This window comes from Hyla sarda, chromosome 3, assembly GCF_029499605.1.
Source record: "Hyla sarda isolate aHylSar1 chromosome 3, aHylSar1.hap1, whole genome shotgun sequence".
Taxonomy (NCBI): Eukaryota; Metazoa; Chordata; class Amphibia; order Anura; family Hylidae; genus Hyla; species Hyla sarda.
In genome coordinates this window covers 84534037-84554078 of record NC_079191.1, presented here as the reverse complement: position 1 = coordinate 84554078, position 20042 = coordinate 84534037, and the positions used below count along the sequence as shown (strand labels likewise).

The window sequence follows — 20042 nt, the reverse complement described above, 5'->3', positions numbered from 1 at the left end:
CATGTCTGATCGCGGGGGGCCCGGCCGCTGGGACCCCCTGCGGTCTCCATGCCGACGCTGGGGCCTTACGGTCATGGAAGCCTGGGGCTCCCGTGATTGTGACGTCACGCCACCCCCCCTCCATTCATGTCTATGGGAGGGGGCTTGACAGCTAGTACATAGCTGTCACGCCTCCTCCCTTAGACATGAATGGAGAGGGTGTGGCGGCTGTGAATCGCTAGTCATCCGGCACGGAGCAGAGTTCGCTCAATGCATCGGATGACGGGAGTGCCGTGGCGGAGATTGGGGGGGGTCCCCAGTGTATAGGGGATAACATGTCTAGCAGCAGAGTACCCCTTTAAAAATGTCTAGAACACATAATAAAAATGATGCATACATTATATGCCATATTTTTGGTGCATTTGCAATAGTAAATCTGTCTCATTGTTTATTAGAGAAATTGTGTTATTACCTGCAAACGGAGGTCCCAAAAGTGCTGAAATCCCATTGGCACAGATAATAATCCCATAAGCATTTGCCAGTTGCTTGATGCCCACCAAATCTTCAGTCACAACAGGCATGAGAGAGAAGTAGCCACTTGAAAATCCTATAAGTGCACAGACCACAGCCAAGGCAGCATATATTTGCATAAGAGGGAGAATGAGGATGCAGATACCGAGGGTAAAATTGGAAGCAATGAAGACATTCCAGGCACTGACACAGGACAGGTCTCCAAGAAAACCTAAGATTATCTTTCCAAAAATATGCACAATAGCAATAATTGAGGTCAGAGGAAAGATGTTGTTCTGTGCGGACCAACCATAGAGTTCCACAATCTCTGGGAGGTGTATAAAAGGAATGACAAAGCTACAGTAGGCCAGCAAAGCCCATAAGACGAATGCTACAAACACTTTGTTAGTGAAGAGAGAGGCTGCCCCAAAGTAACTAGAATACCAGGTCCAAAAGCCAGACCTTACTGACACAGTCATTCGAGTCAAAGACTTCAGGATTCCCAATCTGCTTACGTCCTTTATGACAATCTCATTACTTTTGTCTTCTTTGCTCCATGAAGCTCCAGTGTCCTTTCTGACCTCTCCATCCTCTTCTTCATGCAGAGCATTATTGGGTTTTCCAGCACCAGCATCTACCAGTGAGGCTTCCTTCTTATCTTGGTGATCATTAGAAGTCTTCGCACTGCATTGATCTCTGGACTCTAAAGGCCTCATGAGAGCTCCACAAACACACAGGTTAAGGGTGACCGCTCCCTGAATTATCATGGCATTTCTCCAGCCATACTCTGCACACAAGTACTTCAAAAGAACCGTGATAAGGAAGGTCCCAAACCCAGTTCCTGTGGTACTAAGTCCTTGTGCTAGCGCACGGCGCTTTTGAAAGTACTGACCCACCATCACCACTGCAGGAAGATATACCATTCCACTTCCAATACCTAAGAAGTAAGTATAGAATATATGTCAAATTCTCTTGCTCTGTATGGATGGCTCACTGTGATAGTATACTATAATTGTTCCAGTACTATATTACCTTTAACTCTATTAGGGTAGGGTCATACGTAGCACATCTACAGCTTTTTCACACAGCAGTCACAAGAGCGAGCTCCCTGCTGCAGCCAGTTAGCTCTGTGTGTCTGCTCTTAGCAGTGGATTTTCCATTACGCATCTACCATGAGCAGGCACTTTGTCTACAGTGGGAAATCCACGGCTATGCCCTTGTGACTGCCATCAGCACAACTTTAGCATGAAATGCGCTGCGGATGAGCTACGTGTGACCGTACCCGTATAATGTATCTCTGTCTGGTCTAGAAACGCCCCGCCCTCGACCATGGGTTGTGTCTAGCATTGCAGCTTGGCTTAATTCATATGAATGGGGCCAAGCTGCAATACCACACACAGTTCTTGGACAAGGGTGGTGCAGGAAAAAAAAAGCTCTTTTTTTTTTCATCCTTTACAAAAAATGTATTACTTACTGTGTTGAGGGAAATGTAAAAGGAATCTGTCAGCTGTAGGTCATGTTATGATTTGCAAACACTATTGTATAGCTGCTATGGCAAAAAGTCACATGGGGGGAGATAATCAAAACCTGTGCAAAGGAAATGTTGGCCAGTTGCCCACAGCAAATCGACTTTTCCTCTTCACTGTTTTTAATAATTCTCCCCCATGGTACCTTTGCTGGAGCTGTCCATGCTTCCAATATTTGTGCATACAGTTAGGCAAAAAAAAAAGTATTTAGTCAGCCACCAATTGGGCAAGTTCCCAATTAAAAAGATGAGAGAGACCTGTAATTTTCATCATAGGTATACCTCAACTAAGAGAGACATAACGAGGGGAAAAAAATAATAAAATCCCATTGTCTGATTTTTAAAGAATGCATTTTCAAATTATGATGTAAAATAAGTATTTGGTCACCTAAAACAAGCAAGATTTCTGGCTCTCACAGACCTGTAACTTCTTCTTTAAGAGTCTCCTCTGTCCTCCACTCGTTACCTGTATTATTTGCATCTGTTTGAACTTGTTATCAGTATAAAAGACACCTGTCCACAACCTCAAACAGTCACACTCCAAACTTCACTATGGCCAAGACCAAAGAGCTGTCGAAGAACACCAGAAACAAAATTGTAGACCGGCACCAGGCTGGGAAGACTGAATCTACAATAGGCAAGCAGATTGGTGTGAAGAAATCAACTGTGTGAGCAATGATTACAAAATGGAAGACATACAAGACCACTGATAATCTCCCTTGATCTGGGACTCACCCTGTGGTGTCATTATGATCACAAGAACGGTGAGCAAAAATCCCAGAACCACATGGGGGGGACCTAGTGAATGACCTGCAGAGAGCTGGGACCAAATAAACCATCAGTAACATAGTGCAGTGCCAGACGTGTCCCCCCTGCTTAAGCCAGTACAATAAGCAGTGCCAGACGTGTCCCCTCTTAAGCCAGTACATGTCTGGGACCATCTGAAGTTTGCTAGAGAGCATTTGGATGATCCAGAAGAGCATTGGGAGAATATCATATGGTCAGATGAAACCAAAGTAGAACTTTATGGTAAAAACTCAACTCGTCAGAAACTCAACTCGGAGAAAGAATGCTGAGTTGCATCCAAAGAACACCATACCTACTGTGAAGCATGGGGGGTGGAAACATCATGCTTTGGGGCTGTTTTTCTGCAAAGGGACCAGGACGACTGATCCGTGTAAAGGAAAGATTGAATGGGGCCATGTATCATGAGATTTTGAGTGAAAACCTCCTTCCATCAGCAAGGGCATTGAAGATCAAATGTGGCTGGGTCTTTCAGCATGACAATGATCCCAAGCACACTGCCCGGGCAACGAAGAAGTGACTTTGTAAGAAGCATTTCAAGGTCCTGGAGTGGCCTAGCCAGTCTCCAGATCTCAACCCCATAGAAAACCTTTGGAAGAAGTTGAAAGTCCGTGTTGCCCAAGGACAGCCCCAAAACATCACTGCTCTAGAGGAGATCTACATGGAGGAATGGGCCAAAATACCAGCAACAGTGTGTGAAAACCTTGTGAAGACTTACAGAAAACGTTTGACCTCAGTCATTGCCAACAAAGGGTATACAACAAAGTATTGAGATGAACTTTTGTTATTAACTAAATACTTATTTTCCACTATAATTTGCAAATAAATTCTTTAAAAATCAGACAATGTGATTTTATGTTTTTTTTCTCTCATTATGTCTCTCTTAGTTGAGGTATAAGTAAAGAAGAAAGCAGCACTCCTGGTGTAGATATGTACGGGTGCCTCCCGTTGTTGATCTGGGTCAGAGATCCAAACTAGGTATAGAAGGTAGAAACAGTGGCACTCCAAGATGGTGAAGAAAGGGAGGTTTTTATTCACTCCAAACGAGCTTAGTTGAGGTATACCTATGATGAAAATTACAGGCCTCTCTCATCTTTTTAAGTGGGAGAACTTGCACAATTGGTGGCTGACTAAATACTTTTTTGCCCCACTGTATATTCATCTGAAGATAAGTGTCAAAGAGGTCGTCCAAGCCCCTGAAGTACTGCAGGCTGGCACGTCTCCTAGCTCCCCTCCCTGTCCCTCCTGAAATTTAGGGCTTGGCTTTCAGCACCAAGCCCTGTCTGCAAATCTAGCCTTGTGCCATGGATACAGATAGGGGCAATTTTACTATTTGTATCCATGGCACAGGTACTAGATTTGGCACAAGGCTTGGTGCTGGAAGTTGAGCCCTAACAGGGAGGGAAGGGGGAGAGAGGAGACATGCCAGCCTGTGGCAGGCGTTGGAACTGCCTTTTTGATACCTGACTCGACTTTGAAAGCATGGACAGCTCCAGAAAAGGTACCATTGGGGAGATTTATCAAAACCTGTGCTGAGGAAAAGCTTACTAGTTGCCCATAGCAACCAATCAGATTGCTTCTTTCATTTTTAAAACTGCCTCTGAAAAACGAAAGAAGAAATCTGATTGGTTGCTTTGGGCAACTGGTCAAGTTTTCCTCCTATTCCCACTTGTGTCTGTTGATTGTACCAGGCTTAAAGCTAACTTAAAAATAGCAATATAAAAAAAAATAACATAACAGGAAATCCAAGAACTGTATCAGATTAAGTTGGAGGGGGCCTTTAATGGAACTGAAATGAGCAACAACCATAAAAACTTTTAAACCAATGTCACCGCAATGACAATCCTATACTTACCAGCTGTTACACCAAATGTAAAGAACAGAAAGTGCACATTGGTGGCAAATGCACTAAGAACCCAACCAAGAGAAGTGAGGAACCCGCCAATCACTGCAGTTTTCCGACATCCACATGTGTTAATAAACAAGCCGATAAATGGACCTGGAAAAAGAAATCGTAGATAATAAGAGCATTTTACCTATGAAGCTTGCCATACACATAGTGAAATTTGCAGATTTTTACCATCACACAATGTAACCAGCAGCATCCCTTACATATTTTGTCCTTTATATTACCGTATATACTCGAGTATAAGCTGATATAAGACGATTTGTTTGTGCTGAAACGCCCCTCTCGGCTTATACTCGAGTGAACTCTCCACCTGTCAATCCCTTCTCAGTGGTCTTCAACCTGCGGACCTCCAGATGTTGCAAAACTACAACTCCCAGCATGCCCGGACAGCCATCGGCTGTCCGGGCATGCTGGGAGTTGTAGTTTTGAAACCTCTGGAGGTCCGCAGGTTGAAGACCACTGCGGCCTTCGTCATCAACCAGACCCCCCCCCCCCCTTTAGTTTTGTACTCACCTCCCCTCGGTGGGAAGGAAGGGTGAGTTGGTCCGGGCCATTTATGCTGCAGGGACCGTCCGCTGGGGAGGGTTAGTCGTTCCGGGCTGTCCATTTTCACCAGGGGGCCCCTCTTCTCCGCGCTCCAGGCCTGACCCGGACTAGTGACGTTGCCTTGACGACGACGCACAGTGACGTTCATTCGCAGCACGTCCCTGTGCGTCGTCATCAAGGCAACGTCACTAGTCCGGGTCAGGCACGGAGCACGGAGAAGAGGGGCCCCTCGGTGAAAATGGACAGCCCAGAACGACTAACCATCCCCACCGGAGGGTCCCTGCAGCATAAATGGCCCGGACCAGCTCACCCTTCATTGCGACCGAGGGGAGGTGAGTACAAAACTAAAGGGGGGGGGGGGGGGCTGGATGATGACGAAGGCCACAGTGGTCTTCAACCTGTGGACCTCCAGAGGTTTCAAAACTACAACTCCCTGCTGGGAGCTGTAGTTTTGCAACATCTGGAGGTCCGCAGGTTAAAGACCACTGATGAAGGGATTGACAGGCGGTGATGATGAAGGGGGGGGGGTGATGACGGGGGCATGCTGGGAGTTGTAGTTTTGAAACCTCTGGAGGTCCGCAGGTTGAAGACCACTGCGGCCTTCGTCATCAACCAGACCCCCCCCCCCCCCCCTTTAGTTTTGTACTCACCTCCCCTCGGTGGGAAGGAAGGGTGAGTTGGTCCGGGCCATTTATGCTGCAGGGACCGTCCGCTGGGGAGGGTTAGTCGTTCCGGGCTGTCCATTTTCACCAGGGGGCCCCTCTTCTCCGCGCTCCAGGCCTGACCCGGACTAGTGACGTTGCCTTGACGACGACGCACAGTGACGTTCATTCGCAGCACGTCCCTGTGCGTCGTCATCAAGGCAACGTCACTAGTCCGGGTCAGGCACGGAGCACGGAGAAGAGGGGCCCCTCGGTGAAAATGGACAGCCCAGAACGACTAACCATCCCCACCGGAGGGTCCCTGCAGCATAAATGGCCCGGACCAGCTCACCCTTCATTGCGACCGAGGGGAGGTGAGTACAAAACTAAAGGGGGGGGGGGGGGGGCTGGATGATGACGAAGGCCACAGTGGTCTTCAACCTGTGGACCTCCAGAGGTTTCAAAACTACAACTCCCTGCTGGGAGCTGTAGTTTTGCAACATCTGGAGGTCCGCAGGTTAAAGACCACTGATGAAGGGATTGACAGGCGGTGATGATGAAGGGGGGGGGGTGATGACGGGGGTCTGGAGGATGACATGGGGGGATGATGTATTTCCCACCGTAGGCTTATAGTCGAGTCAATAACTTTTTTTTTTTTTTTTTTTTTTTTTTTTTTTTTTTTTTTTTTATTTATTTATTTTTTTTTTTTTTTTTTCCTGTTTTTTGGGGGTGAAATTAAGGGGCCTCGGCTTATATTGGGGTCGGCTTATACTCGAGTATATACAGTACTTTCTTTTCTTATTTATTCATGTACACTAAGCTGGAAATTTAAGACTCTTCATATGTTGCTGAGGCAAACATTACAGTGAGCCTACCAACCTCTGTATGATAGATGAGGAGAACATCAACCTTCTAAGGCTATCTTCACACATCGTTTTTTAGAGTCTACTTTAAGGCTGGGTTCACACACAAAATTTGTATAAGTTTTTTAGAAAAAACCTGGAATGAGACCACAGGAACCACAGAAAAAGCTGCAAATCTTACCATTATAGTTTTCTCTGTATCAGTTTCATTCCTCGTTTTGGCTAAAAAAAAATACAGGCCAAAATAGTGTGTGTGTGAACTCTAAAACATCTGTACTTATTTTGGGGCATTTTACACCCCTTAAAGACTCAGTAAGCACTTTATAAACACTCCAGGGAAGATTTATCAAAACCTGTGCAGAGGAAAAATTGCTGAGTTGCCCAAAGCAACCAATCAGATCGCTTCTTTCACTTTTTACAGGCCTTTTCAAAAATGAAAGAAGCGATCTGATTGGTTGCTATGGGCAACTCAGCAACTTTTCCTCTGGACGGGTTTTCATAAATCTCCCCCCTCCAAAACTGCAAGCAAGGGCCTGATTTGCCTAAAATGCCAAAGAAAAGATGCTCTAAAAATGCTCTAAAACATGCATGAATCACAAAAAAACAATAAAATACTGAAACTTTGCTTGCGATAAAAGCCTATTTTGGAGCCTCAGGCTAGAAACAGACACAATGGCCCTCATTTACTATTCTAAACCCGACCTCTTTTGTCTGGTTTTTTTGTCGCATCTTTGTCTGCGCCATGTCGCAGACATGGTGCGCCAGTCTGCGACACGATGCAACATTTTTTCCCGACGGACCCGATGTGGATTCTCCCAAACCCGAAAAAGGGGCGTAATCCGACATTTCTGAGCTTTCCCACGTATTTATAAAGGTTTCCAACCCGAATTTGTTGAATTGTTGTGGATTTTTTCCCGACAGCTCAGAGGAGTTGGAAACCAAAACCAACAAAACCCACGTGCGACAAAAAGGATGCGACATAATAATAAATACCAGGGGAAAAAAGCAGTCGGGTTAGAAAGCAACATAGACTTACAACCCGATTTTCTAAGTAAATGAGGGCCAATGGGGGAGATTTATCAAAACTTGTGTAGAGGAAGAGTGGTGCAGTTACCCATGGCAACAAATCAGATCGCTTCTTTCATTTTTTACAGGCCTCTTCAAATGCTCTCAATGTTTTTTTGTTTTGTTTTTTTGTTCACTGCGGCCACACTAGCTGGGAGTTAATAGGTAAAAATTAAACACCATACCTACATTTTTGACTTGGTGGCAGTTATTCTAAATTACATCATGATGTGGCTTTGGTGTTTTTTCCCCAATTTTGTGTCATTTTTCCTCCCATAGACCTCTATAGGTTGACAAAAATGTTGGGAAAAAAAACGTGTACATATATGTGGGCATTTTTTTCTGTCATTTCTTTCTCACATTGTTTAATAGAAATCTTTAAATCATATGATGAAAGAATCACATGACTTATGTAGGAGAAAAAAGCCAAAATGTTTAAGGTGCCCACACAAATTACAGAAAAATCTGATGCCAAACCAATTTTGGTGTAATCAGCTGACAATCTAATGTGTATGGGGAGTACATGACTCTCCCCTGTTGGCTGATGTTGGGGATCTGGTGTCTTGGATTTCAACAGGCCTGATCCTTTGTTCCCACGGGAGATAGGATGCTGACAGAAATGGCTGGCAGCACTTACTTACCTTTTGCCATTAAAATAAACATTTGTGCTCAGCCAAGCGGGAAGAAAGTGGGGAAAAATAACTTCAGCCTGAAAGCTATTTAATGTGTATGGCCTTAATGTACATTATGAGCTCAAATCCTTTCCAAGAACTCCCCAAGTGAATAACATATGCAGATAAAAATAAGTAAACATAAAGTGAGGGATGTCATGTTGAGCTCGGGCATAACAACTCTGCCTGGGCATATGCTTAAAGGAGAACTCTAGCAAAAATGAACTTATTCCCTATCCACAGGATAGGGGATAAGTAGTTGTCCCAGCGGTCAGACCCCCCTGTAAACCCTGGGATGGGACCCTGTCTCTCTCAATGAGAAGCACGTGTCTTCTACCAATAGATGGCTCTATTCATTTCTATGGCAGCGCCGATGATGCCCGAGTGCTGTATTGGGTCTTTTCGGCACTCTCATAGAAATGAATGTAGCGCATGCTGTCTGCAGCACATGCTCCTCACTGAGAGCAGGGTCCTTTTCTAGAGATCACAGGGGGTCCCAGTGGTCAGACCCCCTGCAATCAGCTACTTATCCCATATCTTGTGGATAGGGGTTAAGTCAGTTTTGGCTGGACAACTCCTTTAAATCAGACAATGGCAACACCTCTACTCAAGTCATAGCTGTCTAATCTCCCTGTTTGAGTTTTGCTCCAGCTCGGCTTTGTCCTCCTGGTTAGCAAGGGGCCCACACGGCACCTACAGCCCTTGGCTTAGGTTTCCTCCCCTTTGGGGTTACTCCCCCACAGTCAATAGGTTTGATTTCTTGGTAGGCTGAAGGGGATCCTATTCCCATCAATCTCCATTCTCTCAGAGCCATTAATCCATATTACGATGCATGCACAATGAGCTTGCTGACTTCAGTGGCGGCTTCACTGTCTCACTGCACAGAGCACCCTGGCTGTCAATCTTAGAATGTGACAGTGGTAATAGCGAGCAGGGAGGGGCGTTTAAGCCAAGGGCACATCATGTCTCTTTGACTTTTCAGGCGGGCAAATAAAAGCATTTTTATTCTGTATTGGGGCCACAGACAAACTGAATACAGGTAACTTTTTATAAATCATATAGGTTCAGCATTTGCATTCTCAGCCATTTGTGCAGTTACATACCTACAATCAGAGTGATACCCATTGATAGGGAGCTGACCCATGCTGTCAGACCTCTGCTTTGGTTGAACTCTTCAAGCCACTCCATGTTAAGAATCCCAAGTGCCATCTGTGATCCCATAACCAAAAGGTGGACAAGGAATGAGGACAGTACAACCATCCATGCCCATCCTCCATCAATGTTGGGGTCCACTTTTGCCTTGTTTGTGCTTCCTTTCGTGTTCCTGTCAATTTTTTTTCCCATTTTTGCTCCTTCACTGCACATCTTGACCTATGTCAGAGTACAGAACATAAGCAGATAATCATATAAGCACATGGCAAAGGAAAGAATACACTCTCAGCACTACACAATAAAGTCCACAATAACCATGGACAATTCTGCACACTAAGGAGAGATGTACCTGCGTCTAGGGGAGCTGTTACTTGGAACATAGATCCATCAATACAGTTGCAAAAGATATCAAAGTAAAGCACTTACACACAATATGTTGGTGCTAGAAGAATACACTTCATTTCATGCTTCGCTTCAGTGATGGTGCACATAGCGGGGAGGAAGGGGAAGAAGAAAGACGCAAGCTCCATAGAGCTTGTGGGTCAGATGGTCCCATTTTGCAGCTGATCCACTTGGTCACACCAAACAGTACCATCAGAGCCTCTGTGGAGCTCGCGTCTTCCTTCTCCCCCTCCCACTATGTGCACCATCACTGAATCATGAAATAAAGCATATTCTTCTTGCACCTACATATGGGTGAGTGACTCACTTTGATATCTTTTGCAACTGTATCATATTAGCACATACTACAGGGACGTCAGCTAGCAAAAAATAATAATAATAATTGTATGGACTGATGACTAACAAAAAGATGCATACAATGAATCACAGCCATGGGTGTGCACAGGGTGAATGCAAAATGTATTCTTGCTTTTCCTACAATGCCACTGACAAGAACACAAATCACAATCAGGCTAGGACTCCACTGAGATTTTTGTCCTGCGATTTTTGTGGCATAAAAACGCCAGAAAAAACGCCAGAAAAACTGCCACAGTTTTTCCCTGCGTTTTGGAGTTTTTTCTTGTGTTTTTACCTTTGTGTGGAATTTGCCTTTTTTGGCCCCTTTGGCGTTCTTTTTTACAAAATAGTTGTCTACCAAAAAAAAATAAAGATGCAGTAGGGATGTAAACATTTATTTAACTAAATGTTTATTTTTTTATAACAAAATTTTATTTTTTTATAACAAAATTTTATTTTTTTATAAAGTGTGTGTGTTTAACTTTTTTTCTCTCTTTTTCCGCCACATTTTTTATGTAGTACTACTACTCCCAGCATGGAACACACTGTCCCATGATGGGAGTAGTAGTACCTGTACTATAGACATATTGCCTGACACCCGATGTGATCGTCCATAATATAGCAGAGAATATAGCAGAGATCTCTATACAGCGCTCGCACCTCTGCTCTGTACTCTGAGTGATGGCCGTTCATATTTTCTGCTCAGAGCTGTGATTGGACGGATGGTTGCAGCCAATCACAGCTCTGAGGAAAATATGAATGAGTGAGTGGCCGCCGGAGTATAGTGCAGAGCAGGGATGAGAGCGCAAAAAAATAAAGGAAACACTTAAACAACACAATGTCAATGTCAATCACACTTGTGTGAAACCACACTGTCCACTCAGGAAGCAACACTGATTGACAATCAATTTCACATGTTGTTGTGCAAATGGAACAGACAAAAGGTGGAAATTATAGGCAATTAGCAAGACACCCCCCAATAAAGGAGTGGTTCTGCAGGTGGTGACCACAGACCACTTCTCAGTTCCTATGCTTCCTTGCTGATGTTTTCTTCACTTTTGAATGCTGGCGGTGCTCTCCCTCTAGTGGTAGCATGAGACGGAGTCTACAACCCACACAAGTGGCTCAGATAGTGCAGCTGTGGCAAGTAGGTTTGCTGTGTCTGCCAGCATAGTGTCCAGAGCATGGAGGCGCTACCAGGAGACACGTCAGTACATCAGGAGACATGGAGGAGGCCGTAGAAGGGCAAAAACCCAGCACCAGGACCGCTACTTCTGCCTTTGTGAAAGGAGGAGCAGGAAGAGCACTGCCAGAGCCCTGCAAAATGACCTCCAGAAGGCCAGAAATGTGCATGTGTCCAATCAAACAGTCAGAAACAGACTCCATGAGGGTGGTATGAGGGCCCAATGTCCACAGGTGGGGGTTGTGCTTACAGCTCAACACCGTGCAAGATGTTTGGCATTTGCCAGAGAACACCAAAATTGGCAAATTCGCCACTGGCGCCCTGTGCTCTTCACAGATGAAAGCAGGTTCACACTGAGCACATGTGACAGACGTGACAAAGTCTGGAGACGCCGAGGAGAATGTTCTGCTGCCTTCAACATCCTCCAGCATCACTGATTTGGTGGTGGGTCAGTAATGGTGTGGGGTGGCATTTCTCTGGGGGGCCGCACAGCCCTCCATGTGCTTGCCAGAGGTAGCCTGACTGCCATTAGGTACCGAGATGAGATCCTCAGACCCCTTGTGAGACCATATGCTGGTGCAGTTCACCTTGGTTTCCTCCTAATGCAAACAATGCTAGACCTCTGGAGTGGCTGGAGTGTGTCAGCAGTTCCTGCAAGAGGAAGGCATTGATGCTATGGATTGGCCCGCCCGTTCCCCAGACCTGAATCCGATTGAGCACATCTGGGACATCATGTCTCGCTCTGCTTTAGTCCAGGTCTGGGGGGGACATCCCTCAGGAGACCATCTGCCACCTCATCAGGAGCATGCCCAGGCATTGTAGGGAGGTCATACGGGCACGTGGAGGCCACACACACTACTGAGCCTCATTGTGACTTGTTTTAAGGACATTACATAAAGTTGGATCAGCCTGTAGTGTGGTTTTCCACTTTGATTTTGAGTGTGACTCCATATCCAGACCTCCAGGGGTTGATAAATTTGATTTCCATTGATCATTTCTGTGTGATTTTGTTGTTAACACATTCAGCTATGTAAAGACGAAAGTATTTCATACGATTAGTTCATTCATTCAGATCTAGAATGTGTTATCTTAGTGTTCCCTTTATTTTTTTGAGCAGTGTATATGTAAGGATATTTGTGTAACAACCAAACAGATATATTGGAGTCACATATAGCAATAAACTAAGTAACATTTATAAGGCAAAAAATAAGGTAGGTACCATAAATAAACTATGCAAAAACATGCAATATTTGGGATGTCGAACCAATGACAGTACAACCAGCATATGGGACAATCAACTGGCAACAGGTATATCATTTTTAGCTGCAGTAATTGTTTGTTTGACATTCACTGCACTTTCAACCTACTTTTCCCAAGCTAGGGGCACGTGGCAGGGCAGCCCTATCTCTCCCTTACTCTTTGCTTTTGCCATAGAGCCACTTGTTTTACAAATCCGTCAGCACCCTACCTATATTGGAATCTGTGTTGGCTCAAGAGAGGATAGGGTAGGCTTGTACGTAGATGACATGATTCTGTATATGGATCTCTCTCTACCAATCAGTATTTCCCTTATTGATGGTTATGGAACTTATTCTGGCCTCAGAATTAATTTGAGCAAGTCAGTCTTTATGCCTTTCCGTCTGGACCTATGGGGTGGCGATGCCGGAGGGTTGAAAGTGGTGGCTGACTTCAAATACTTAGGTATCCAGATTCACTGTGCCTTTAAGAACGACCACCATGCCAATATTCTACCTCTCCTCTCCTTTATTCGAGAGAAATTTCGAGTGTGGGCCACTTTGCTGCTTTCAGTGGCCGGTCGAATCAATCATGTTAAAATGGTGATCCTTCCCAAATGCCTGTATATGCTTGAGCATGCTTAGACCCCTATACTGGTAGCATTCTTTAAACAACTACATGCCCTTTTCCCTAGTTTTATCTGGGGTAATAATAGGTCTAAGCTCAGGCTATCCACACTGCAATGCTCCAGATCGCAAGGGGGGGGGGGATGTCTCTCCCTGATCTATTGTTATATTACTTAGCAGGCCAACCTAGATATCTCCGTTGCTGGGTGCTAGCTCCATTTCTCCCAAATAGTGAACACCACCTGGCTCACCACCTGACAATTACCCACCTATAGCTGGTCCTGGAGGGGGGTGTGGGTTCCATCTGTACGTGGCTACCTCTGCACAAACTGGCAGCTCAAGTTGTGAAAGCAGATAAGAAACTTCTTGCATACTCTGATGTTATGCTGGATGGGCAGTTGTGGTCTGACCCTCTGTTACCTCATTTTTCAACTGCTTTAGACCCACAGTTTTGGAGGTCCCATGGGGTTCTTACTTTGGGTGACATATTTGACGAGACAGGGTTTAGATAATTTCAGTACTTCCAAGATGACAAAGACCTGCCTAGACACGCCTTCTATAAATACCTCCAGCTCCGACACGCGTTCTCAGTCCAGTTTCCCAGCTCCTCCATGCCATTCTCCTTTCCTCTGATAGGGGACTTTAAGTCTCAAGGACCTGGTGGTCTCATTTCTGCCTTGTATACTATGTTATTGGATGCTAAGATGAACGGGGAACCTTTATTGGTAGAATCCAGATGGAAAACTATTGTACCAGACATGACTGAGAAGGAGTGGAGTGATGCTCTCTCTTCCCATTTATTTGTGTTTCCGGCCATAAATAACAGACGTATTCAATTTATATGTTTCACCAGTCCTACCTCTTACATCACAATAAACTCAGTTTAAAAGCTATCAGTAGTTACAAGAGCTAAAATAATATTTTAAAAAATTACTTATTGATGTGTGAGGCTGGTAAATAGCCTTATACTGGGGCATCCAGTGACGTAAGATGAAGATCACTGCAAGCTTCTCTCTGCTCTTCCTAATGATCGTTTAGGGTCTCTGAGACCACGACCACTGACAAGTCTCTGTGAAATGACTACAGTTATGTTAAAGGGGTACTCCATTGCTAGACATCTTAGAGGATAAGATGTCTGATCGCTGAGGTCTGGCTGCATGCCCCCCCCATTGGACGGGGCGTGACATGACATCACAAGGGGAGGGGGGGGGGGGTCGTGGCATGACGTCACAACCACGGCCTCCCGGGGATCTGCACGAAGATCACGGGGCGGTCCCAGCAGTCGGACCTCCACGATCAGACGTCTTATCCCCATCCGTTGGATGGGAGATAAGATGTCTAGCAACGGAGTACCCCTTTAACTAAGGTTGCTTGTTTAATTACTGATATCCGTGTGATCTATAAAAATGGTAAACTTGTCTTACCTTTTGCTTCTCTACCATTCATGTGACTGGAACATCCACAGGTTAAAACACTCCAGCTGATTTAGGGATCATTGTACAAGCAGGGAATCTAAAGGAAAGTTAAAAAAAACAAGGTTTTAATAAACTCAGAGAAAGTTACCGATGTACAAATGAATAAAAGCATAGAGTAGCATATGTCAGGGAAGAAGTTCAGAGGCAGGAGGTAGTGTCAAGTAGTAAGAAAAAGTAAATGAACCCCTTGAATTTCTGCACTAATTACTAATGAAATGCCGTGTAATTGATATCTAGTTACAGACAAATCCTATCTAAGTAAACTAATAACACACAGAGACTTGGACTGTTCGTGTCTTTAATTGAGCAAACTGGCTCATATATACTATTGCAACAGTCTACAGACACCCCAGATTTGGTAATCATACTGAAACACTTTGACAAATCTGGCACATTTGAAGACTGTCCTTTTAAGCTGTAAAGGAATAGAGACAGTTCTACTAAATCTTGGCCACTGAGTAAACATCAACAGTGCAGGGAGAAAATAAAGTGATAATGACCTCTCCAAGCCAAGTGGCAAAAGGTGTTTCAATGAGATGATGTGTGAAAAGACGGAAGTGTGGGTTTCACATGTGTTTTACCTATTAAATAAAGCCACACAGAGCCTGGTTAACCACAGATATCTTCTTCTGATGCAACTGCAAAGCATGGTGGAGGAAGCATTGTGATTTGAGATGCTTTGCTGCCTTAGGGCCTGGACACATTGCGATAATTAAGGGAACAATTAATTCAGAGGTTTATTAAAACATACAGGAGAATATAAGAGCAGCAGTCATGAAGCTGAAGAGATGTTGAGTGATACAAGAAGGCAAGTAAACAACTAAAAAATTGCTGGGAAAAAAAATTGGTATTTTTGAATGGCCAAGGCCCACTGCTGATCTTAACCCCATAGAGATGCTGTGACATGAACTGAAGAATGTATACAAAGCATCACAGAAATATTGAGGAACTAAAACACATTTCCAGGGATGAATGTTCCAAAATCCCTCTTTAATATTATTACTATTTATAATAATAATACAAGACATTTTTGCAGCTTTAGGGTACGTACACACGTGCGTATTTTCTGCTGCAGATTTGCTTCTGCAGATTTTGCTGCCCACTGACTTCAATGGGTAGTGAAATCTGCTAAAGCAGATCTGCAGCAGAAAATACGCATGTGTGTACGTACCCTTAGGAAGCGTATGGTGGAGGTGATTGCTGCTAAAAGGAATCTGCGGGTTATTAAATTCAAGGTTTTACTTCTTCTTCCTGCAATGTGGATATTTACTAAATGTCCTCAATAAAAGACAGGAATTGGACAACTGTTTTATTAGTTTAATTAGACTGGAAAGAATATATCAATGCCTGACACCAGAGTAGAAACCATAACTGAAAATACTTGGGAATGTAGGGGGAGATTTATCGTTGCCTTCCTGACATTTTATTGGCTGAAATTTGGGGCAAACTTTTTGCATAGTTAGTTTTTGTGCAAAAATGCGGTGAAATTAGTAGACAACATTGGCAAGAGTGACTGTGAAATGCAGTGCTTCATTCTTGACTATGCAGTGGATGAGATTTAGTAACTGAGTCTTTTTTTAAAAAGGTGCAAAAATAATGCGCAAGCGTTCTGTGCCTTGCCTTAGTAAAATGATATTCCTACAGCAAGTTCTGAGGTGATCTTTCATTTGCGCAAAATTTATCAAAGACTGTGCACAATTTTGATCAATTTGGTGCAACCTAAGCGAAAAAGACTGCAAAATAAATAAATAAATAAAAAAGGCTGTGAAGTGGCCCTGTGATCTATAAAATGCACCCAAAATCCTGCAGTGCCTTGTATAGAGTGCACCATAACTAGCAAGGCAGGTATTCCTGTGACATTTTATAATGAAAAGTGATAAATATATGTGTAGCTACTGTACAATGACAAAGCTGTCTGCACAAAAATGAGAACCTGTGTATAAAATAGGGGGACATTTATACAGGTAAATATTGTGTATATTTGTCGCTGAAATGTCGCAATTGTGACAAACTGTGCAACTTTTTGGATGGAAAAAGTTGCACCAAATTTGCAGAGAAGGGGTCAAACAAAGTAGTATTCTGAAGTGAAATTTTCCAAAAATGTGTTATAGCCCCAAATTTATCACAGGCCCTGCGCCATTTAATATATTTGGTGGTTGTACACTCCAACTACACCATCAAAGATTTTCTATCTGGCGCCAGAAAGTTAAACAGATTTGCAAATTACTTCTATTTAAAAAAATGTAATTATTCCAGTACTTATCAGCTGCTGTATGTTCCAGAGGAAGTTGTGTAGTTTTTTCCAGTCTGTCCACAGTGCTCTCTGCTGACACCTCTGTCCGTGTCAGGAACTGTCTAGAGCAGGAGAGGTTTTCTATGGGGATTGGCTCCTGCTCCGGAAAGTTCCTGACATGGACAGAGGTGTCAGCAGAGAGCACTGTGGTCAGACAAAAAAGAACTATACGACTTCCTGTGGAGCATACCGCAGCTGATATGTACTGGAAGGATTAAGATTTTTTTCATAGAAGTAATTTACAAATCTGTTTAACTTTCTGGCACCAGTTGATTTGAAAACATTTTTTTCCCTCTGGAGTACCCCTTTAGGGGTTATCCAGGAAAAAACATTTTTTTTTTATATATCAACTGGCTCCGGAAAGTTAAACAGATTTGTAAATTCTTAAAAAATCTTAATCCTTTCAGTACTTCTGAGCTGCTGAAGTTGAGTTGTTCTTTTCTGTCTAAGCGCTCTCTGTTGACACCTGTCTCAGGAACTGTCTAGAGTAGAAGCAAATCCCCATAGCAAACCTCTTCTACTCTATGCAGTTCCTGAGACAAGCAGAAATGTCAGTAGAGAGCACTGTTGCCAGACGGAAAAGAATAACTTAACTTCAGCAGCTGATAATTACTGGAAGGATTAAGATTTTTTTTAATAGAAGTAATTTACAAATCTTTCTGGAGCCAGTTGATATAAAAAAAAGTTTTTTTCCTGGAATATCCCTTTAAGCTTCGGTGCTTTACAGTAAAATGTTATGTCACTAAAAGAAATTACCCTGAACATCTGGAGCAGACACTCATCACCACATAATATGTAATGCACAAACCTATATAAAACAAGCTTAGCTATACACCCATAGAGCTGTGTGAAGATTATACCGAGATACAAAGGGCACAGATTAAAGTTCATGAGGGGCTGCAATGTGTCACATTCTAGTTACTGTTTAATCAACATTCTTAAAGACTCATAATTACCGTCTTTTTCGCCGTATAAGACGCACTTTTTCTTCCCCAAAACTTCACCGATCGCGGTGATGCCCTGTATTAACCCTTCAGACGCGGCGATCAAAGCTGACCGCCGCGTCTGAAGGGAAAGTGACACTAACCCGGCTGTTCAGTCGGGCTGTTCGGGACCGCCGCGATTTCACCGCGGCGGTCCCGAACAGCCCGACTGAATAGCCGGGTTAGTGCTTACAGGACACCGGGAGGGACCTTACCTGCCTCCTCGGTGTCTTCTCCGTTCAGGGATCCCCTGTATGGCCGGCGCTCTCCTTCCTCGTCATCACGTCGTCGCGTACATGCGTCGGCGTGCCTAACGACGTGATGGCGGCGACGGAGAGCGAGGATACCCGGCCGGCAGCAGAGACGTTCCCGAGCGACGGGGACAGCGATGGAGCGACATCCAGGGCAGCGGTGACGGGTCCGGAGCGGCGGGGACGCGTGAGTATTACCTCATCCTGCAGTGGTCTTAAATCTGCGGACCTCCCGATGTTGCAAAACTACAACTCCCGGCATGCTGGGAATTGTAGTTTTGCAACATCTGGAGGTCCGCAGGTTGAAGACCACTATTGGGTTCATAATCTTAATTTTTTTAGATTTTGCCCCTAAAAATTGGGTGCGTCTTATACGCCGGTGCTACGGTATTTATTTAAACCCAGGTATACACACAACACACACAGATGAGCACTCTTCACATTCACATCATGGACACTCCTCACTATTCACATTGCTGCATATTTTGCCGCGTACTTTCTGCAGCTGATTTTGTTACCCATTGACTTCAATGGGTGGGAAAATACACAGCAGCAATATACTGCACGTGTGACCCTACCCTTACTTGTAACATCAGGCATCATAAAAGCTAATACAAAAACGTGACAAAAAAAAAATACTTAAAAGACAAAAACGTAACAAAAAAAAAATACTTCAAAGACAAAAAAAAAAAAAAAAAATGAAAGTCAAGCCAACTGAAAAAAATATGGCCAAGGGAAGTGATGTAATTCTGCATTCATTCATAGATAAAGGTATTACTGATACAATATAATAGTAATACCACATGATAACATAATTAGTGTATCGTATTTCATAAGAACTCAGGGTCAAAAATGCAAAAGAGGAAATAGCTAAAAAAAAAAAAAACTAATCGAAAAATGAAAATGATCCAAAAATGTATTGTTCTTGAATTTTTTTTGCCTAATATGGAAGCATCAGAAAAAAGTCTCAAACTGCATTTAGGCTTCAGTATCTGCTGCCTGGCAATTGATTGGAAGTCAATGAATGGATACAAAGGATATGAGAACACCTCTGACATGTATCATAAGAAGTATAATAATAACTTCTTACCTGATGGTAGTATAGGAGCTGATCCCAATGACTGGAGCGATCGCCTTACACCCAATTGTTTTATAAGGGAGTAGCAGTGTAGAATTGGGGAGGACCCAAACTGTAAAGAATGCACATGTGTGAGGGATGCTGGGGTGTAGGGATGAACACTGACAACGCAACATCATCAGCAGGACCCAAAGTCCATGCCTGTCAATTTAATGGTCAATCCCATTGCTGAGTGAAATGTTAAATTGTGACCAACACTCAACATATACACTTTTATAGTCTTCTTCTAATCTCTAGTGATAAGGAATTCTGTGGGACCTTGTATTCCAAAAGGACAAGTGATGTCAGTTGGATCATTCTAAAATAATACAAGTCATGGAATTATGTTATTGTCACTGAAACTAGCTTACAGCAGCAGACTGATAAGGGCAATATATCCCCGGGTCAGACTCTTACTTATTTTTGGACATCTGTAAACTGCTTGTGAAACTCCTTGGTGCATAATAAATACCCT

At 43.7% G+C, this 20042-nt stretch overlaps 1 protein-coding gene across 3 annotated transcripts in view; it reads right to left on the bottom strand.

Annotated features, from left to right (window-relative positions):
* The window catches only part of SLC16A14 (solute carrier family 16 member 14), a 56381-nt gene that overhangs the window by 24006 nt on the left and 12333 nt on the right, over positions 1-20042 (bottom strand). For 2 of the 3 annotated variants that reach the window (XR_008890721.1, XM_056563113.1), the window contains exons 2-5: positions 14873-14960; positions 9617-9884; positions 4674-4817; positions 452-1426 (exon numbers count right to left, since the gene is read on the bottom strand). Coding sequence is in view for 2 of the 3 variants with exons in the window: in XM_056563113.1 (XP_056419088.1) it covers positions 452-1426; positions 4674-4817; positions 9617-9884; positions 14873-14890 (1405 nt within the window). In the remaining variant the exon portion in view is untranslated. Of the gene's footprint in view, positions 1-451; positions 1427-4673; positions 4818-5240; positions 5355-9616; positions 9885-14872; positions 14961-20042 lie in introns of those variants that run through there. The other variant, XM_056563114.1, reaches the window with a different exon arrangement.